This window comes from Dendrobates tinctorius, unplaced genomic scaffold (assembly GCF_039654945.1).
Source record: "Dendrobates tinctorius isolate UK_male_01 unplaced genomic scaffold, ASM3965494v1 ptg000029l, whole genome shotgun sequence".
NCBI classification, from domain to species: Eukaryota; Metazoa; Chordata; class Amphibia; order Anura; family Dendrobatidae; genus Dendrobates; species Dendrobates tinctorius.
Window position 1 is genome coordinate 23,824,057 of NW_027361697.1, and position 22,772 is coordinate 23,846,828.

At 43.8% G+C, this 22,772-nt stretch overlaps 1 protein-coding gene across 4 annotated transcripts in view; it reads left to right on the plus strand.

Moving 5' to 3' along the window:
* Positions 1-22,772, plus strand: part of ZNF644 (zinc finger protein 644) — a 105,587-nt gene that overhangs the window by 71,675 nt on the left and 11,140 nt on the right. For all 4 annotated transcript variants that reach the window (XM_073571479.1, XM_073571478.1, XM_073571481.1 and 1 more), the window contains exon 3: positions 12,694-15,670. In XM_073571479.1, the coding sequence (XP_073427580.1) occupies positions 12,721-15,670 (2,950 nt within the window). In that variant the 5' untranslated portion in view covers positions 12,694-12,720. The remainder of the gene's footprint in view (positions 1-12,693; positions 15,671-22,772) is intronic.

Below are 22,772 nucleotides of genomic sequence, written 5' to 3' on the forward strand. Positions count from 1 at the left end.
TTTAAGCAGTTCACTATTGGTGCTCCTTTTGAAATGCCACCAATGGTGCAGCACACCGAAAGGGTTAACTTGGCTAAAAAAAATATTTGCAATTTTGTGGCGACGCACGACCTTTTAAACAAATGTGTGATTTGGTAATTATTGAAGTGTATTCTTAACGGATGTCTCAGCGCTGGTAAATGTAACTTTAAAATTGAGTAGTAATAAGCAAAAACTTGTTAGCAGCTTTAATGAGTGTTGAATCACAGCTAGAGGAAACCGCTGGTTATTTGCAACTGCAAAAATGTATTCGTTTGGTAAGATGTGATAGAAAAAAAAATGCATACTAATGATTCAGATTCGGAGTAAATGTTCGTTTTTCAAAACTTTTAGGCTTGTGAAAATCCGATTTAACAAATTTTAATTTTTGACATTACATCTTGGGTTGTAGACTTAATAATAAAGGGAGACGTGTTTTTAATACCAACAAGCAAAAGTGATTTGCTGGAAAGTATTAAATCAGTTATGCTCAAAATGAGTACAAAAAAATATAACAAGTAAAAAAATACCTTAAGGGGAACCTGTCGGGCTTTTTCCGCTCTCTGAACCCACACCATGCTATATTACATGACACGTGCAGAGATATCCCTGTTTAAATTTGTATACACAGCAGCAACCTCTTTCTCTCCCTGTCGGAAATGTATTCCAGCATTTCCAGGAAGAGTAACAGGAATTGCACAACATAGTTACAAAACAGATTCTTCAGAATTGATAGTTTATGGAGAATACAAGTACAAAAACAAGTGAGTCAAGAGCTGTCAGGCTTTCTTTTAAGCTAGTCATAGATTTAGAGGGGTTATCCATCACATCTCACACGTCGGGTGGTGCTCTTGACATTGCGTCTTTCAGCCAATTACCAGGTTTCCTGCATGGCTGGCATGTTTTGTACACCTGCCATATTAGAATAGCATGTGTGTACAATACCTAGCAGACAAGAAGCTTGACACGTGAGGGCCACCGTATAATCCCTTTAAAGGGAACCTATCAGTAGGATCAACTCTTCTAAAGGCCCTTTTACATTTAGCGATGCACCAGCGATCCGACCAGCGATACGACCCGGTCAGGATCGCTGGTGCATCGCTAAATGATCGCTAGTGAGCTTTCAAACAGAAAGCTCTCACAGTGATGCAGCAGCGACGCAGCGGACGATACTCACCTTTCAGACACAGCGATCCAGACATCCTCCCACCCGCGTCCAGCGTCGCTCGTCTCACACAGCAGGAAGCCCAGCAGGAAGCGGAGCCGCCCGATCTCACGCAATCAGCGATGGACAGCGGGGGAGCCGGCCGGAGGTAAGTATCACACATAGTGATATCGCTAGCAATATCGCTTAGTGTAAAGCCCCCTTAAGTCGTCTATATGGGCATGTAGGTCATAGAAAGTGGAATACAATGATACCTTGATATCTACGATCCAATGTCTTATTCCAGAGAGCTCCCAAGTTTTTCTAATATGTAAGGCTACTTTCACATTAGCGGTTTTTTGCGCAGTGCATTGTGCGCAATAGAAACGCATGCAAAAAACGCATCATGCGTTTTTGCATGCATTTGCGTTTTTTATGCGCATTCGTTCTCTAGGGGTTAAAACCAGTGTCTACACGCTTTCCCACCAAAAACGCCTGCCCACGAAACGCGTACGACCGCATGTCCATGCGCACGCCTGCGTTCTCATAGACTATAATGCGTTATTTTGTCGCATTCCGTGCGCAAGTGTGCGCACGCGTTTTTTGACGCCTTTCGGCAGACCCAAAAATGCGACAGGTTGCGTCTGGTGCGCCTAGGCGCACACCTTGAAAAAAACGCATGTGCATGAAAGCGCGTACGAACGCGTGTAAATGCAAGTCCATGCGCCCCCTATGTTAAACATAGGGACGCATGCGCAAGATACGCTGCACAAAAAATTGCTAATGTGAAACCAGCCTAAATGATTTGAAGAGATCTATGGGCCGGACATAGATCTCCCTGAGAATCTCTCTCCTGAGCCTACTGTAAATGAAACGGTGTTACTAGCGAGACACATGTTTTTGACTGACCCTTTGCACTCATAATCATACACAGCTCTGCAGTGAGATCAGAGCTAATACAGTACAGCAGAAGTGAACTTGGTCTCATTACAAAAACATTTGCAGCTGCAGTCCTCTTACCATGCTTCAAGGGGTTGTCCAGGCATGGGTTCAAGAGTGCAGTAACCTTGTGTGAAAGCAGACTTGTGAATACACACAGCATGCACACTGTGCGCTGTCAGTATTCTACAGTCAGTGCCGAGAGCGGGCATGCGCGTTACCGCAAGTATTCGATTTGAATACATGTTGTTACAGGCCAACTAGACATGCTCAATGTGTATTTAGCTAGGCTGGACATTTTTAGACAAAATGTGGCTGAAAGTGTGCAGATCACATACTTGAGGTCACATGACCGTTTGCTTCAGCGCCAGCAACGGAGAATCCTGTGAAGATTCACAAGTCTGCATGCCACATGCAGTGCAGAACAACTGCAAGTGATCTTGCTGTGTTTGTAATGAGACAAAGTTTAAATCTGCTGTACTGTGTTGGTTATAATGAGGCAGAGCTCTGTAACAGAGCTGCCAGCTCTGAGAGGACAAGTGCAGCAAATATTTTTAATGAGACAGTCACTTTTGCTGTATTGTGTTAGCTCTGCAGACTGTGTTAGCTCTGCTGTACTGTATTAGCTTTGCTGTATTTTGTTAACTCTTCTGTACTGCTTTAGCTCTGCTCTACTGTGTTAGATCCACTGTACTATGTTAGTTCTCCTGTACGGCTAACTCTGCTGTACTGACATCTCTCTTCTACTCTGTTAGCTCTCTTCTACTGTTATCTGTACTATATTGTTAGCTCTACAGTACTGTTAGCTCTGCTGTACTGTACTCTGTTAGCTCTTCTGTACTGTGCTAGCTTTCCTGTACTGTTAGCTCTTCTGTACTGTGTTAGCTCTAATGTACTCTATTAGCTCTTCTGTACTGCTAGCTCTGCTCTACTATGTTAGCTCTCCTGAACTGTTAGCTCTGTTGTACTATGTTAACTATTCTGTACTGTTAGCTCCAATGTACCTATGTTAGCTCTCTTATACTGTGTTAATTCTGCTCTGTTGTATTAGCTCTTCTATACTGTTTGCTCTCATGTGCTCTGTTAGCCCTGTTCTACTGTTAGCTCTGCTATACTGTACTGTTAGCTCTCCTGTGCTGGGTTAGCTCTCCTGTGCTGGGTTAGCTCTCCTGTGCTGGGTTAGCTCTCCTGTGCTGGGTTAGCTCTCCTGAACTGTGTTAGCGCTCCTGAACTGTGTTAGCGCTCCTGAACTGTGTTAGCGCTCCTGAACTGTGTTAGCGCTCCTGAACTGTGTTAGCGCTCCTGTACTGTTAGCTCTCCTGTACCGTGTTAGCTGTTTTACTGTACTAGCTGTTTTACTGTACTAGCTGTTTTACTGTTATTTCTGCTCTATTAGCTCCACTGTACTATGTTAGCTTTCTTGTACTGTGTTAACTCTGCTCTACTGTGTGAGCTGTTCTGTACTCTGTTAACTCTCATGTGCTCTGTTAGCCCTGTTCTACTATGTTAGCTCTGCTCTCCTGTACTGCCTTGGCTCTCCTGTACTGCCTTGGCTCTCCTGTACTCTGTTAGCTCTCCTGTACTGCTCTCATGTACTGTGTTAGCTCTGTTTTACTGTGTTAGCTCTGCTCTACTGTGTTAGATCTGCTTTACTGTATTATCTTTTCTGCACTTTTAGCTCTGTTAGCTCTTCTGTACGGTGTTGGCTCTTCTGTACTGTTACTGTACTCTACTGTCTTAGCTCTTCTGTACTCTGTTAGCTCTTCTGTACTCTGTTAGCTCTCCTGTACTCTGTTAGCTCTGCTCTTCTGTGTTAACTCTGCATTACTGCGTTAGCTATTCTGTACTGTCAGCTCTACTGTACTGTTAGCTCTGCTCTACTATACTTTGTTAGCTTTTCTGTATTGTTTGCATTCCTAAACTGTTTTAGCTTTCTTGTACTGTGTTAGCTCTACTCTACTATACTTCGTTAACTTTCCTGAACTGTGTGGGCTGTCCTGAACTGTGTGGGCTGGTTAATATGCGTTACTAACCTGCCTGACACCCACACTAAGCCGAACGCTGTGGGGAGAAAATTAACTTTATTTCCTCTGCAGCATACTGGTTTCTGTCATGGGGGCGGCACAACTGCGTCTTCAGTCACAGCTCTAAGTATACCAGGCAGTGGCTGTAACCGACCCTGACAGACACTTGCTCTGCATTGGGGGCCGGCTGTCAGGGCCAGGGGTACCGTTACAGATGTCGTTCTGTATGCCTAGAGCGGTGACTGAATCTGTTCTGGCACCGTCCCCGTGACTGAAACTGGGACGCTGCGGATGGGATAGGGGGATAAAGTTGATTTTCTCCCATCAGCAGGCGCTGGGCAGGTCAGGAACCCCATATCTGCAGATTTATAGTGTTTTTTATGCTGATTGGTTCCCTTTAATAATATTTTAGTCTCTCATGGCCAAGACAGGTGTAACCACATTCAGGTGCTGGCTACAAAAGTTGGGAAGAATGGGAAACTGAGTATGACATTGAGTTTAGATAGGAATAACCCTTTAATGCCAAGATTAGCCTAAAGAGGACTTGTCAGCTTATCAGTGGTACATGTCGATAATCAAGTGTTCGGGAATGATCATCGGCCATGCGAGAGGGCCTGTACTGTATCACCCATGGCTCTTGGCAGCCGAGGGGCTCTTCTGATTTCCAAGTGCACCATACTGGGACATGAAGAACTGTCGGCTGAAAGCAGACAACCCCCTTTAAGTAGGTAAGAGTCAGTGATAAACGGTCATAAAGGAGCGCTTAGGAAGCAACCCAGGTATGCACAGGATGTCGCGTCTCCACCGCAGCTCCAGCCGAGAACCTCCGATGGAGGATGGGAGCAATGAGAAAATGGAAAACGGTCTTAGGAGCGCAGGAAAGGTACGGAGGATCAGTCTTCATCCACCTGATGAAGACGGATCCTCCGTCGAAACGCGTTGTGGTTTAACCCCATCTCTCGTCTGGGTCTCTTTCCTGCGCTCCTAAGACCGTTTTCCATTTTCTCATAACCCCCTTTAAGTGACCTAATCAGTTTCTTTTGAGGCATTATAGAATAATTATGTTAATATGCAATTATCACCTAATTTTTCTTTGTGATAACCTCGGGGGGTAGTATAGTATACAGAAGTGTTATAACAAGTGCTGTTAGTTTGCAAAAATACTGATGTAGGAAATCTTGTAAATAAGGATAGCTGGAGGCGCTCATATGATCTGTCATTTATAGGAAAAAAGAGGAAAGGTCACACTACTCTTACTGAAGGCTCTCCTGAAAATTACAATCCGATTTCAATAATATGTTTTCATGTGTACCTGGCATTTCCCGTCCGTGGTATCTGTATGGATTAGATGTTGGCGCGAGCTCCATTTTATAAGTTCCCATGTACTTATGCCTTATTTTTCTCTAATTTATAACATTTCTTAAAGATTTCTTTCTTTTCTTTTATTCTTTCAACAAAAAAGTATAAAACCATTCATTAAACATGTAAATATTGTCACCCCCAGAGCATCTATGACGGTAAATCATATACTGGCCACATCCCCGGTACTCCCTGCCGGTTTTACTTTATCCGACTGCTGTGGTGACGTCCCGTATACCTTTTTGTGCGTATTAGGGGATTGCATTTCCACCAGTTCACTGATACTTACCTGTGCTCTAATTGTTCCCGGAATGGCTTTTCTCTCCAGTGCTGAAAGCTGTGGGGGAATAGGGGCTGTCATGATGGCGATCTGCACGTGACATGGGCAGAATGCAGGAACTAACTTTCTACTAATGGCAGTGAGGAGTTTGATTTCCCCGGAACTACTGTCGACTGTTCGGTAATGGGGGATTTACTTAGGGTGAACTCTTGATTTGATCCAGTATTATGTTATGTGAGGCCGTGATGCTGCCGTGCAAAGGTTTAACCTCATACACTTTATCCCCTGGTCCAGCTGGCGGTAATAATTTCTCATTTTCAGTTGCTGTGGCAAGTTGGATAAGTGTGTCTTGAAAGGAACCTGATATTCCTCTAGTCGCTCCCCTGCTGGTTGGGGGGCACCAGTAAACTTGTTTTAAATGGGAGAAGCGTCTGTTCTCTCTTGCAACCTCTAACACCAGAACAGATGGATGGAGCATGTAAGGTTTTACCTCTGAGGTGGTAAGAGTGCAGCCACTCATTAACACTGAATTTACCACTTCGTTAGCAACATTGCTTCCTGTTGAGAAACGCTAATATATAATCTCAAACGGAGGGAGCATACATTTGTCTACTTCTGATTCATAATAAGTTCTGACATTCACTTTTATCCACTCTACTTTGCATACACGGAGCAGTTTTATTTCTTTGTTTTAATGAAATAACTTCTTTGTGCAATGTTACTTACTGTCCCTGCGAGCAGCGGTCTACATTTTCTGTCCTGCTGGGCGCTGCTTTAGCACCATTTTGGGGTGCTAAAATTGACTATAATTTTATTTTTTGTCACTGTAGAAACATGCCTTTGTGTGCTGTGAAATATTCAAGGGGAGTCGCACGCTAGAAATGAATTCCTTTGTGCCTTTAGCACATTTAATTGGGGTTAGATCATAAATATCTTTAATCACACAATACCCCAATAAAGTGTCTTTTATGGATATAATTTTTTAAAGCCAAGTCATAAACAGTATTTTAGAGATTGAATGTCAAAATTATTTTTGTACATTTTGTATTTTTGCCATTTTAAACTAGTGATGGGCAAATGTTCATTGCTTTCTTCTCATTTAGTGCAGCATGTGTCTTTATTAAAGGGTGGTCCTAAATAACTAAAGGTCACCCCAGAGTCAGTACCTCTAAAATGATTGTCATGGACATGCGTTTGAAATCGCATGCGTTTTAAGAGTTAACTTAACATGGCTAGAAACTGGTTAAAACGCGTGCGCCTAAAAAACGCAAACGCATGCAAAACGCATGATGCGTTTTTTGCATGTGTTTCTATTGCGCACGAAGCGCTGCGCTAATAAATGCTAATGTGAAACTAGCCTTAGCCAGGACTTTATCCCCCTATTTTTTAATTTTTTTGCGCCACATCCGTGCTTGCGACCTACAGCCATCATGTGCGGGTCAGTGACACAAATCATTGATCAGCCTCCAGTTGTTAATTTGATATGACTAGATTAGGGACTGTAAAAAATATACTGAAGCAATCTGTGTCTACTACAGTATTTTTTTACTGAATTTAGTAAGGGTTAGTGTTAGATATTAAAGTGGGAAAAAAGCAAAAAAATATAGAATTTGTTGATTTAGATCAGAGACAGTAAAAATATACTGTAGTAATCGGCATTTACTACATTTTTTTTTTTACTAAATATAGTTAGGGTTAGTGCCAGATAGCGAGGGAAAAAAAGAATCACATGCGTGCATGCGTCCTACAGCCATCAAGCACTAAAAGCGACACATCACTGATCGGCATACGGTTAGTTTTTATTTTCTGCATGAAAAATGAATTTTAAAAAAATAATTTGAATTAGATGACAGTACTAGATTAGGGACAGTAAAACTATACTATAGTATTTGATGACTTCTACATCATTCTTTACTGAAGACATCAACAAACTGGATCTTATGAGGAAAGGTTGCAGGATTTTGGAGTGTTTAGCTTGCAAAAGAGAAGACTGAGCGGAGACTTAATAACTGTTTACAAATATCTCAAGGGCTGTCACATTGTAGAAGGATCATCTTTATTCTCATTTGCACAAGGAAAGACTAGAAGCAATGGGATGAAACTGAATGGGAGGAGACACAGATTAGATATTAGAAAAAACTTTTTGACAGAGTGATCAATGAGTGGAACAGGCTGCCACGAGAAGTGGTGAGTTCTCCTTCAATGGAAGTCTTCAAACAGAGGCTGGACAGACATCTGACTGGGATGTTTTAGCGAATCCTGCTTTCAGCAGGGGGGGTTGGACCAGATGGCCCAGGAGGTCCCTTCCAACTCTACGATTCTATGAATCTAGTCAGGGTTAGTGTCAGATAGTTGTGGGTGCTCAGTAATTTTTTTTTTTTTTTTTTTTTTACTGACATCAGTTTATAAACAGCACGGTGGCTCAGTGGATAGCACTGCAGCCTTGCAGTGCTGGAGTTCTGGGTTCAAATCCACCAAGGACAACATCTGCGAGGAGTTTGTATGTGTTTGCGTGGGTTTCCTCCGGGTTCTCCCACATTACGAAGACATACTGATAGGGAATTTAGATTGTGAGCCCCATCGGGGACAGTGATGATGATGTGTGCAAATTGTAAAGCGCTGCAGAATATGTTAGCGCTATATAAAAAGAAAGATTAGATTATTATTATTCTACCAAATTTTTATATTTTTTATTTTATTTTTATCTTTTTCTTTCTCGATTTCTTTTTTTTTTTCTGTTAGAAATAAAAAATGGTTAAGATCAAACACGAACACCTGAATACAACTTGGTAAAAATACAAACACCACATATGTGAAAAAATGTCCCACTCGTCCCAGTCAGAGTATTCAGCGGAGGAGGCATACGCTTTCCTTGCCTCCGACACTGATAGTGAGGGAGAGGATGCCATCTTCCTTTATTTTTCATCCTCCTCCACTTCCTCAAGTGATGCCAAGCTGCCACGCAGACACCTCAGGATAGAAAATAAACCAGCGCCCACTGTTACTGATTTGCGAATGTCAACCTGACATACACTACACAACTCGCATATGCCATCCTGATGCACTCTACAAAATTAAGTTATGTCACCACATTAAAAAGTTCACATACCAGGAAAACGCTAGATCAGTTCCAATAAACCATTCCATCAAAGTCTGCGGTGCAAACGGTCACTCCTGACGTTCCTGGCCCTGCCGTGCACCTAAACAGTAGTTTTTCCCCACATATGGGGTATCGGTGATCTCAGGAGAAATTGCACAACAACTTTTGGGGTCCGTTTTCTCTCCGTTATCTTTGAAAATAAAAAAAATCTAGGGTCAAAACAACATTTTTGTAAAATAAATTAAAAATTTTCACTTTTACAGTTCAATGATGTAAAATCTTGGGAAGCACCTGTGGGTTCAAGTTGCTCACCACACGTTTAATAAATCCCTGAGGGGTCTAGTTTCCAAAAAAGGTTACTTGTGGGGTGGTTTCCCACTGTTTAGGCACATCAGGGGCTCTCCAAAGGTGACATGACGCTCGCCGACCATTCCATCAAAGTTTACGTTCCTAAATGCTACGCCTTCCTTTTCGAGCACTGGGGTCCATTTTCTCCTGTTACCCTGGTGAAAATTAAAAAAATGGGGCTAAAAGAACATTTTAGTGGAAAAAGTTTTTTTTTTTTTTTTTTTTTTTTTTATTTTTATTTTCACAGCTCAATGTTAAAAATTTCTGTGAAGTACCTGGTGTTTCAATGTGCTCACCACACATTTAGATAAGTTCCCTGTGGTGTATGGTTTCCAAAATGAGGTAACTTCTGGGGGGTTTTCCACTGTTTAGGCACATCAAGATCTCTCCAAACGCGACATGGTGTCCGCTCTCAATTCTAGCCAATTTTTTTTTAAAAAGTGAAACGGTGCTCCTTTGCTTCCGAGCACTGCTGTGCGCCCAAACAGTAGTTTTCTCCCACATATGGGGTATCAGCAAACTCTAGAGAAATCCCACAACAAATTTTGGGATCTATTTTCTCCTGTTACCCTTGTGAAAATTAAAAAAAAAAAAATTGGGCCAAAAGTAAAAAAGTTAAATGTTCATTTTTTTACTTGCTGTAGTTGCTATGAATCAGCTGAAAGGTTACTGAACTTTTGAATGTGGTTCTGAGGGGTGCAGTTTTTCACTTTTGCTTATTGTCTGTCATGGCCCCCCCCAAGTCACTTCAAATGTGACGTGGTTCCAAAACAAAAAATGGTTTTGAAAATTTTGTTGGAAAAATGAGACTTCGCTGGTCAACTTTTAACCCTTCTAACTTCCTAACAAGAAAAAAATTGTTTCAAAAATTGTTCTGATGTAAAGTCGACATGTGGGAAATGTTGTTTATTATTTTGTGTCACGTAACTCTCTAGTTTCAGGGCATGAAAAGTAAAAGCTTGAAAATTGCTAAATTTTCGCTAAATTTCCGAATTTTTTTTTTTTTCCCCACAAATAAAAGCATGTCATAAGGAACAATTTTTTACCACTATCATGAAGTACAATATGTCATGAAAAAACGTTCTAAGAATCAGTGGAATCCGTTTCATTCTCAAATCTCAATTGCTGGGTAAAATCTCTATTCACAGATTGTTACATTATTGAGTAAAGACTGTTGCTAGTAGCTCTACATAGAACCTTATCAGTGTCAACTGTAATGTAACAATCTTGTTATTCCAGGATTTTGAAAATAAGTGATCAGTCTAAACGGACCAAGATTTTTCTGATTAAATAAATGACAAAATTTCATTTTATAATGTGTAGCATTGATTTATGACAACAAAAAAAACCTAAACCGACAGTTACTCTTTAACAGTAGCCTCTGTCACACCCAATTTTTTTTTTAACTAGTTACAACGTCATTTCATAATAATATTTGGACCAACCAGGATATTTCAAATCTATGAACTGTCCAGAAGTAGCTATAACACCTTCCTGATATGAGTTGTTTACCAAGAATAGGACATTTGTATCATACGTAGTTGCCTGTAAAAAGGTTCAGTTTCTTTTGGAATTAACTCGTAGATCGCCTAATGTTTGTGGTTTCTGGCAAGAAAACATGAACTCAGAGAAATAGATTCTGTATCACTAAAAGACAATCCATTTCTGAGGTGTCCCGTAGCCGTTAAAGGGACGAGCCATATTATTAAATGGCTAAAATTGCAAAGTCCTTGTAACAACAAGACAATTTTGCAGTTTACCTCTCATCAAAAATCCTCTCCATTCTAAGCGTACAGGGATTTTTAATATTATAGTGTACAGTTCGTTGCATGTAATTGAAGCTAAAAAGCAATTACTTTTGCAATTGGGATTCATTAAGAATTTTGCAATTTCCCCTCCTATAGCCTCTCTGTTGCACTCACCTACAGCATGAGTTAACGGAGTATCCATTAGTGAGCTGACAGGGAGTCTGTAGCTTTGTAAAATGTGTTTTTTTTCTGAGCTGATTTATCACCACTGACCTTATCAATGTGCAATGAAACAAAGAGGGTGTAAAAGTCAAGCAGGGCAACGTTTTTAATAACAATCCAATTGCAAAAATGATTTTTTTTTAGACCCAAATACATCTATTGAAGTGGAAAAAAAAGAAATATCCTCAAGGTGGGCAGCCCCTTTAATCCAAGCTGAATGTAATATATGAATATTTAGCGACTTGTGGGACTGTAGCTTCTATGGATGTCTTATATGTTGTGACTCTGTTATTTATTTCTAGTATTTCATATACTTGCACGTATTATTTTTTAAAATAAAATACGGTAGTCATTTTCAGAATATTATTTGTCTTAGAATGGTAGGTATATGCGGCCAAGTCTTTAAAATGTATTAAAATGTTACGTATAGAAGTACGCTGTTTATCCTTAGGCTTCTTTTACACTTGTCATGTTTTTTGCGGGCCGTTTTTGCTGCCCCAATAGATTTATATGGGGCCACAAAAACGGCCCGCAAAAATTTGTCGGTGCGCTGTATGGCCGTGAGGGCTGTATTTACGACCGTGAGAAAATATCGAGCTTACTCGATATTTTTCACAGCTTAAGGACATGGCCCCCTTTGAAAACAATGGTGCCGCAAAAACAACTGAACCTTTTTTTTACGTTACACCGTGTTTGCGGAACGCCATATTTTTTCCCCCAACTTGTCAAAACCGGGAAAAACGGAGATCCAAGAAGATTTTTGCAGCCCGTTTTTGCGGCAGACCGTGAAAATTACGGGCCGCAAAAAACACGGGAAGTGTAAGGGTATGTGCACACTTTGCGATTTCTGCTGCATTTCCGCAGAGTTTTTTGCGCTGCAGAAACGCAGCAGATTCTACTGCGTTGTACAGTACCTTTATTTCCTATGGAAATAAAAAAAAGCTGTGCACATGCTGCAGATTTTTCGTGCGGTTTTGCTGCGGTATTCAAAAGGCAGCATGTCAATTGTTTGGTGCCGAAACGCTGCAGTTTTACACCTCATCCATTATAAGGTGTAAAACCGCAGATAAACCGCAGGTATTTGTCCTGCGGATTTACCTGCGGTTTTCTCTACAAAATCCGCAGAGACAAAAAACTGTGTGTGCACATAGCCTTGAAGAAGCCTCATAGGAGTTGTCCCATATTTACAAATAAATGTGATCACTGGGACCAACACCAATCATAAAACTGGGCGTCCTGTGTCTCGTGTTTGAGTAGAGCGATCTGTCATTCGCATAGCTAATGAACAGAGCATTCTTTCACCCCTAACGCCATTCTAATGGGCACACAACCCCATGCTGATTATGGATGTGACCCCCAGCAACTCAACTCTTGTAATATTTTGCAACTCTTAATATGTTTTGCGTAGTTTATAAGATGTAAATGTGGGACAACCCTTTAAATATATGGCTGGTATTTTCTTGACTGTTAATAAACTATATTCTTAAGCCTTTTCTTTCTTTATTTTTTAGAAATTGTTTAATGGGAAGAATAACAATATGGAGGAGTCCCAGATAAGTGCTGAGAGTACTGATGCAAATGAACGCCTCAAAGAGGATGTCAATTTCAACAAAGTTGAAGATGATCTGGTATTTCATAATATACAAGAAAGCCAATCCTCTTTCCAGAAAAGTAGTTTGTTGCCCGTGCCTGAAGAATTATCGAGAGACAGGACTGAAAAAGCCTTAAGCAAAGTCCAGGGTTCGTTCTTAACACACGATGGTGCTGCCACTGTTTCTAGTGAAAATCGTATCTCGCCTAAAGGAACTATTAATGGACCAGTTTCCCACTCCTTAAATCAGACTTCCAATCTGAATGCAGACAGTATTTCTTTATCCACAGAACAACCTGTGGAGCCGCAAACCAGTTTGTGTTCAACATTGACGGTGGTTTATGATCTTCAACAACCTGCAAAGAACACTTTACAGATGTCAAGTCAGCAAGTTTTATTCTTGCTACCTGATGTAGCACATGCCAAGAAAGAAACTCATTCCATACATGAACTGCCTACCTCCTCTTCTGTTGGGTGTAACACATCTAATGGGAATAGTTTCAGATTGGATAGCACTTTAGTAGGGTCGGGAGATGATGCCTGTAATGACAGTAACGTGTTGCCCAATAATGTGGTATATAATCGGACCCAAGATTGTTCTGGTGGTGATGATACTGTAGCGGGAAAAGAAGAATATTTGAGTACTGAGAGAGACTCTGTAAATAATGAAAAAAACGAAGAGCCCGAAAAGAACTGTGTTGTAAAAGTAGAGAAAAAGCGCAAACGGAAAATGGATGGTAGTAAGATAACTCGATGCTATTCAGAAGATGCGTATAATGATGTGAATTATATTTCCAAGAAATCTAAGCTATTAAATTTAGATATGATGGAGCAGAGTGATGAAGAGCAAGTGATAGCGCCACACAAGTATGAACTAATGAAGATCAAGTCTGAATCTTCTATGGATGAATCTTCTATTGATCATCTTCCAAAAGAAGCTATAGAAGCAATCAATCATTATATGTATAGTCCAGTCTGTGACTATTCTGTTGAAACGTCTCCAGTTCACGTTGACTCATTCTTTCCTGGTGATGTGCAAAGCGGTGATTCTCAGTCGCCGCCAACATGCGCTAGCGATCAAGAGCCATCGTTCTATCCCTGCACAAAGTGCAATGTGAATTTTAGGGAGAAGAAACACCTTCATAGGCATATGATGTATCATTTGGATAGTAATAATCACTTTCGCCACCTTAATGTTCCCAGGCCATATGCTTGTAGGGAGTGTGGGCGAACATTTAGAGATCGAAATTCGCTTCTTAAACATATGATTATTCATCAGGAACGCCGCCAGAAACTGATGGAGGAGATCCGCGAATTGAAAGAGCTCCAAGATGAAGGTCGAAGCGCACGGTTACAATGTCCACAGTGCGTGTTTGGAACCAACTGTCCAAAGACTTTTGTTCAGCATGCCAAAACCCATGAGAAGGACAAAAGATACTACTGTTGTGAAGAGTGTAACTTTATGGCCGTTAGTGAAAATGAATTGGAGTGTCATAGAGGTATTGCTCATGGGGCCGTGGTCAAATCTTCTGTTCTGAAGGCAGAGGTCCCCAAAAGAAAATATCAGAAAAAAACATCGAAAAACTCTTATTTCCTTTCGTCCAAAAAGCCTACAACCTACATTTGTAAGATGTGTCCCTTTACCACGTATGCCCGTAACATTTTAAAGAAACACATTCAATATGCACACTCGCCATCCTCTATGGACCAGTTTAATGGTCCTGTCGTTATTAAACAAGAACGTTTCTCAGATAATGAGATTGTAGATAGCGATACTGAGGCAACAGAGTTTGTCAAACAGCCGCATTCTTTTCCTAAGAATTCTGTCTTGAAGCAGGATATGAAAAGACCATATGGATCTCTTGGCCAAAGCAACACTTTCACCAGACTGTACAGAAAACATAAAATACAAAAAGCTAGGAAAAGTGCTGCACAATCTATGGACTGTGCTCCTATTGACTGTGGTCCTGCAATTTCTCCAAATAAATCTCTGCTTTTCAGCAGTAATGACCAAAAACACAAGTATTTTCTGATGAAGCAAAAGCCTACAAAGTTGAGCCATGCTTACAGATACAGTCAGAAATGGGATGGCTATAAAACCTTAAAGAAATCCAACAATTTATACCCGCTGAACTTAAAAAAGGAAGACGATGATTTTGATAACTCTTTAGACTTGGTTTCTAAATCAACCAGCTTTCAAGATGAATGCTTGATCATGGATCCTCATAACCGCCATCCAGGTAGGCTTGTTGGCTTCAAAGACCGGGTGGCGGTCAAAAGGGTACGCAAATCTGATCTTGAAAGGCAAGTCACTGAAGAAGATATGGATAATTACCCTGATTTCCTCCAGAAAATGACTTACGTTGTGTTGAAGAAACTCGACTCGTCTGGAAATAAGGCTGATTATGAATCATGGGAGAATAGCGAGCTTTGTGATTATAGCATCGAGTCACAGGACGATACATACAACAGTCCTCCAAAAAAGGCAGTTTACCCAATTTTCAAGGATAAATCTAAAGCTAATCAACACAGTGAAGAAAATTTGCATTTTAATGATGATGATGATGGATTTTATTTTGAGTATTATGATGATCTCGAAGGGGATGATTACTTACATGACATGTCTGGTATTGATCCGGAAAATGCAGACTCTGTATTGCCAAGAAATAGTTCTATATTTCACTGGAGTGACTTGACTCTCGAAAAGAAGTCCTGTCCATATTGTCCTGCAACTTTTGAAACTGGGGTCGGGTTATCAAATCATGTTCGTGGACACTTGCATAGAGCTGGATTAACATACGAAGCTCGCCATGTGGTGTCAGCAGAACAGATAGCAACAAGTGATAAAATGCAGCACTTCAAGAGGACCGGAACACCAACGAAGCGCGTGAGAAAAGGTAAACGATGGTTATGTTTTTCATCTTGTGTTGTTGTGTGCTTATTTTCTATATATGATTGATGACTATAAAAATGGAAGGCTGTGAGATTGCCTTTCATGTTGGAGAGCTTTGTTTACCTGGGCAGATACTCATGTGGACAAGGTGAAAAGATAGACTTGAAGCGGGAAAATGGTTCTGTGCAGAGGTTTTAGAAGATGTTTTTTAATATATCATCACAAAGCCACATGAAATACTTAGTTTAAAGGATATGTACACCTTTTGGAATTTTATTTTTCTTTAAAGGGAATCTGTCAGTAGGATTTATCAACCCAAACTATTTATATGCTTATGTAGCTGTTTCATAGACAAGTCCAGCAATACCTTTACATGGCCAGTCCATTCAGCTATTTGTAGATCTGGCTTCCATCACTAACACTGTTCCAGGCCTAAAAGACAAGAAAAAGACCTTTTATTATGATTACTTATGGGGTGGACCTTTTCCGTTCTGATGGGAGGCACTGGTCATGATCCAACACCTACTCTTTTCTTGGGATCGCCGTCCTCCTTTAATGCTGAGTGTGGATGATGTGTCCTACGTCATCCACACAGTGTACAGCATCGGTCTCCTGCACATGCATACTTCTCTCTGCCCTGTCGAGAGCAGGGCATTGTACTGCAGTGTGCATGTGCAGGAATAGGCCAAAGGGCAGCTGCGCATGCGCACTGCAGTACTTTTACTATGCCCTTGACAGGGCAGAGAGAATTATGCCTGCGCAGAATACCAATGCTGGCACTGTGTGGATGACATAGGACTGTGATCACAAAAAGTGAGAAGGCGCTGGATCAAGACTAGTGACGCCCACTGAACCGGACCGGCCAGTAGGCGAGTTTAATAAAAGGTATTTTTCTTGTCTTGCAGGCTGGATTGGGGGCATATTTTCAGTATATTAGTGTGCTGTATATGAGGGTTTACAGGTACTAGCCTTAGCTGGAATGGGAAAAAACTGGTGACAGGTTCCCTTACAATGGGTTGTCTGGTCCAAAAATACTGCAGAACATCATCTATTCAAAACAATAGGAGGAGTTCTGTAGCTCCTGGCAGCAGCCACTACACATAAAATGAAGCTGTCTTTTGTCACTGTATTTACATTAAGCTGACATTGGAGCTTGAAACATCTCATTGGTGGGGGTGCCAGGTGTTGGACCCCCACCGATCTAATGTTGATAACCTATCGTCATCAATATTTTCTGACCCTTTTAGGCTTTAAAAAAATGCCCCGAGAGGTGTCTGTATCATTCAACCATTGACCTTTTGTTTAAACATGTATTGTTTTATCTAAATTTGGAGAACTTTATTGGGTTGTCTTAGGCCTGTTTCACACATCCATTTTTTAGCGCAGTTGAAATCCGTCAAAATGGCGGAAAACGGATCCGTTGGCAGATTGAAACAAACGGGTGTCACCGGACCGTTATTTTGACGGATCCGGATAAGGCAGAAATTTAGGAAACCGTGCCTGGAAAAGGAGAGAGAGAGAGATTTTCTCTATTGCTTCATTGGGGGACACAGGAACCATGGGTGTATGCTGCTGCCACTAGGAGGCTGACACTATGCAAATAAGAAAGCTAGCTCCTCCGCAGTAAACACCCCACCGACTGGCGCTCAATTACTCAGTTTAGCTTAGTGTCAGTAGGAGGTGGACACGGGTCTTTCATTAGGCCCATATCTACCTCAGTGTGCGTCGTTTCTTTACAGGTTCCGGAGGGATACAGAGTGAATAGTTACATCTGTACTCCCACAAAGAGACTATGAGTATGGCTTGTATTGCCACCCCGTATCCTCATATGTCTACCGGCCAGGAACACGTATGCGTGTTCGCCTTCTGTCTCTTACCCACTCGCCTACCAGAGCCTGTCGGTGGATGGAGACACTGTCTGCAACTGGAAATGGGGTAAGTCAGGACTGCAGGAGGTATCAGCAGCCTGAACCCCTCTCTCCTTCCCATGATAGTAATCCCCCTGGGCAGTGGGGAACGGGCAAGCTGGCATTACCTGTATTTAGCGTTGTCAACGCCAGCGAAGCAAATCTGTGGTTCTCTTTAAACCTCTGCGCCGCCCCGCGCTCTCCGGCGGCCGCCGTTTCTAATCCAGGCCCCGGCTTCAGTTCGGGCCTAGTTCTGAGGCGACGCCACGCCCCCATTTTCAGGCGGGCTTTGTCTTCTGAGGAACAGTCCCGCCCGTCTGGTGCCGCCCACCGCTTCTCTGAGGGTTAGAGGCGTCGCAGGGGCCCACCCACTCCTCCCAGTGTAGGAGGGAGTGGAGTTTTCTTATGCTCCTAACAGAGCGGTTAGCGCCCCCCCCCCCCCTCTGGTGAGCTGATTCCCGCCCACAGTATTCAGGAGCGTGTTTTTTATCTCACAATTTTTCCTCAGCCTGTGAGCTGCTCATCTCCGCTTCAGCGTGCTGTGTACACAGGTTCCGTGAGTAGCTCTGCGCTGCAGACTGACACCCTCCTCAGCTCTCCGTCCCCTAACCATCTGGCACTGTTAGTGGGTTAGCTCATAATGTCTAATTCTAAACCAACTCGCTCTGCTTCTTCCTCTGTGGTAGTCAGTCATTTTGCATGTTCTTCTTGCAAACGCAAGGTTCCATCAGGTCAGTCCTCTCCCCTCTGCCAGGACTGCAGCAAGCCCACTGAACCCACCGCCCAGGAGCCCCCGATTGTCCCGAGTGAGGTTGAGGCCCCTATCCCAGGGTGGGCTTCCTCTCTGTCTCAATCTGTGGCGGATCTCACCAAGGTGTCCCAGACCTTGGTGTCCGTACTGGATAAGTTGCTACTACAGACTTCTGCAGGACCCAGCAGGTCACAGGATGCTCCGGGCGAGCCTGTTAATATTAGCCGCAAAAGAGCCAGACGGGAGCACCGGTCTGGTTTCTCTTCCCGTTCCGCATCGCCCCATAGTCCGTCCAAACAGCCTCCCTTATCAAGATCTTCCTCCCCTGAGCCAGGCGAGACTTTCTCGGATGGACCCTCCGAGGATGTTTCGGAACTGGACTCGGACCAAATCGCTGATATGAGGGATATAGTTCAGAGCCTCATTGCAGTGATTAACCAGTCCTTCAATATCAAAGATTCTCCGGCGGAACCCGCGGACCAGGAGGTTTCTTTCAGACGGTCAAAACCACCTTCCAAGGTCTTCGCTCATCATTCGGAGTTCCAGAAAATTCTTTCCAGAGAGAGAGAAAATCCGACCAGGCGTTTTCAAAGAGGAAAACGCCTTGGGATGTTATATCCTTTCTCGCCGGAACTCATTGCAGACTGGTCAGCTTCACCGACCGTGGACCCTCCGGTTTCAAGACTATCTAACAGCATGGTCCTTCCGATTTCTGGGGGAGCATCTCTAGCAGACACTAATGACAGAGTCATAGAATCTTTTGCTAAGTCAGCCTTCGAAGCGGCGTCTTCTGTTCTAAGCCCGGCCTTCGCTTCTACTTGGGCTTCTAAGGCCATAGCGAAATGGGCTAAGGACCTCCGCCAAGGCATTTTGGCTGGAAACCAGCCAGAGCAGCTGGCGGATCTCGCCGACCAAATTTCGCATGCAGGCGAATATTTGGTCTCGGCCTCCCTGGATGCCGCATCCTGCGCAGCTCAGGCATCAAGCAACTTGGTGGCTATTAGGTGCACAGTTTGGCTTAAGGCTTGGTAAGCAGACTTATTGTCAAAAAAGTCCCTCACCAGTTTACCGTTTCAGGGATCGCGTCTTTTCAGCGATAGGCTGGACCAGATCACTAAGGATGCCACTGGGGGCACAAGCTCCCTTCTTCCCCAGTCAAAATCTCGTCGACCTCCTCCGAAACGTCAGTTTCGACCCTTTTCGGCCTTTTCGTAGCTTCACGACAGCAGATATGTCTTCCCACCAGCAGAGGCCTCAACCGCGCCAAGATAGGAAAAGAGTCTCCTTTAGGCCCACTCCTTCCTGGCGATCTCATTCTTCCCAGGGTAGATCTACCAGACCTAGACCTGGAAGATCTTCCTCCGCATGACTGGATTCAGAACACCGGAGCATACTCCCAGGTGGCCGGCCGTCGTCTTGTCTTCAGGGACGTATGGCTTGCCTCGGTGGAAGACGCTTGGGTCAGGGAAGTTGTATCTTCAGGATACAAAATAGAATTTGTTTCTCGTCCTCGGGATCGATTCTTCGAATCCCAACCCCCGAAAGACCCCGCCTTGGTTCCGGGTTTCTTTACAGCCGTCGACTCTCTTCTCAAGTCGGGAGTGATTGTTCCAGTACCAGAAAAAGAGCGATTCACAGGTTTCTATGCAAACCTGTTTGTAGTGCCGAAAAAAGGAGGCACGGTTCGGCCCATTCTGGACTTAAAACTACTGAACAAAAGGGTCCGTCTGCGACATTTCAGGATGGAGTCCCTTCGTTCAGTAATCGCTTCCATGGAGGCACAAGAATTCCTGTGCTCCATAGACATTCAAGACGCCTATCTACATGTCCCAATCTTCCGGGGTCATCAAAAATTCCTGCGTTTCGCGATACATCAGGATCACTTTCAGTTTGTCGCCCTGCCATTCGGGCTCGCCACCGCCTCCCAGGGTTTTTACAAAAATCATGGCAGCGTTGATGGCCATTTTGAGGATCAGAGGTCTCATGCTCTTCCCGTACCTCAACGACATCTTCATCAAAGCTCCATCCTTGCCCCAGGCACTCGAAAGTCTGACCATTGAATGCGACACTTGCTCGATTCGGATGGATCATCAACACAAAAAAGTCCTGCCTAGTTCCAACACAGCGCCTTGTGTTTTTAGGCATACTTTTCGACACTCGTCAGGCAAAGGTCTTCCTTCCCGACGACAAGAGAGTAACTCTTTGGCGGGATGTTCGTTTTCTTCAGGGTCCCCAACTCATTTCCCTCCGATCAGCCATGAGAGTTCTAGGGAGGATGGTTGCAACGTCGGAGGCGATTCCCTTCGCCCAATTCCACTCAAGACCGCTTCAGCGGGCCATTCTGTCGCAGTGGAACAAGTCTGTCTCCTCACTGGATCTTCCAATTCGACTCTCATTTAAGGTCAAGCTGTCCCTCAATTGGTGGCTAACATCTCCTCTTATCGCCCAGGGTCGAATGTTCCTTCCGGTACATTGGCAAGTGGTGACGACAGACGCCAGTCTTCTGGGCTGGGGCGCAGTGTTTCGCCATCTCACAGTACAGGGCTGTTGGTCAAGGCAGGAAGCGACTCTTCCGATCAACGTCCTAGAGATACGGGCTATTTTCCTGTTCCTGATTCATTGGGACAAGCTGCTCAAAGGTCTGCCAATCCGGATTCAGACAGACAATGCCACAGCGGTGGCATATATCAACCACCAGGGAGGGACTCAGAGTTCCTCAGCGTTGGCCGAGGTATCCAAGATACTTCATTGGGCAGAAATGTCAGTCCCAGTGATATCCGCCGTACACATTCCGGGTGTGGAAAACGAGGCCGCCGATTTTCTCAGCCACAAAGGCCTCACGGCAGGGGAATGGTCCCTGCATCAGGAAGTCTTCCAACAGATTTACCTTCGTTGGGGTACTCCGGACTTGGATCTGATGGCGTCCCGTCTGAACAAGAAGAAAGTTTCATGGTTCATATCCAGTGCCCGCGATCCCCTCGCGGTGGGCGCCGATGCTCTGACCATTCCTTGGTCACAGTTCGCGCTCCCCTATCTGTTCCCTCCTCTTCCTCTTCTTCCCAAGCTGTTGAAGAAGATCAAGGCAGAAGGAGTACCAGTCATCCTCATCGCGCCAGATTGGCCCAGAAGGTCTTGGTTCGCGGACATCGTCAACCTTCTCGCGGACGCTCCTTGGACACTTCCAGACAGACCAGATCTGCTGTCTCAGGGTCCGATTTACCACCCCAATTCTCGGTCGCTCAATTTGCCGGCGTGGCCATTGAGACCGCGGTACTGAAAAAGTCAGGGTTTTCAGATCGGGTAATTCACACAATGATCCGGGCTAGGAAGCTTTTGTCTTCCAAAATATACTATAGAACGTGGAAGGCATATTTTTGTTGGTGTGAGTCCAATCGCGTTCCGCCAATGTCTTTCTCGCTCCCTTCTATTCTAGCATTCCTCCAGGTAGGCCTGGACTGGGGTCTGGCCCTTAGTTCTCTAAAGGGGCAAGTTTCGGCGCTTTCAATTCTTTTCCAGAAGACGCTATCCTCTCGGCCGCAGGTAAAAACCTTTTTACAAGGGGCGGCCCATGCAGTTCCTCCGTATCGGGCTCCAGTGGATCCCTGGGATCTCAATTTAGTCCTAGAGGCTCTACAAGGTTCCCCCCTTTGAGCTTCTCAAGGAGGTTTCTCTATCTCTTCTCTCTTGGAAAGTGGCCTTTCTAGTGGCCATTACTTCCATCCGACGGGTCTCTGAGTTGGCAGCTCTTTCTTGTCAACCTCCTTTTTTAGTGATTCACCAAGCTAAAGTTCTACGGCCTCCGCCGTCCTTTCTTCCCAAGGTGGTATCTGCTTTCCACTTGAATGAAGACATCGTTCTACCTTCTTTCTGCCCGGCTCCAGTTCATCCCCAGGAACGCTCCTTGAACAGACTGGACCTGGTCAGGGCGACGAAGGTCTACTTGGCTAGAACCGATGCGTTTTGGAAGACAAGACTCTCTTTTCGTCATTCCAGATGGGGCTCGAAAAGGCCTATCGGCCTCCAAGGCGACTATTGCGCGCTGGATCAGATTGGCTATCTTAAAGGCTTACCGGATAAAGAACAGAGTGCCCCCTTCTGGGATTAAGGCTCACTCCACTCGGGCAGTGGGCGCATCCTGGGCGGTGCACCACAGGGCTTCTGCGATGCAGCTTTGTAAAGCTGCAACCTGGTCCTCTGTTCACACCTTTGTAAAATTTTACAAGGTCCACACCTACGCTTCGGCGGATGCCAGCCTAGGAAGAAGGATCTTGCAGGTGGCGGTGGTGAGTCCGCTGACCTGATGGAAGGTTGTTTCCCACTCCAGGGACTGCTTTGGGACGTCCCATGGTTCCTGTGTCCCCCAATGAAGCGATAGAGAAAACAGGATTTTTAGTTGCTTACCGTAAAATTTGTTTCTCGGAGCCTTCATTGGGGGACACAGCACCCTC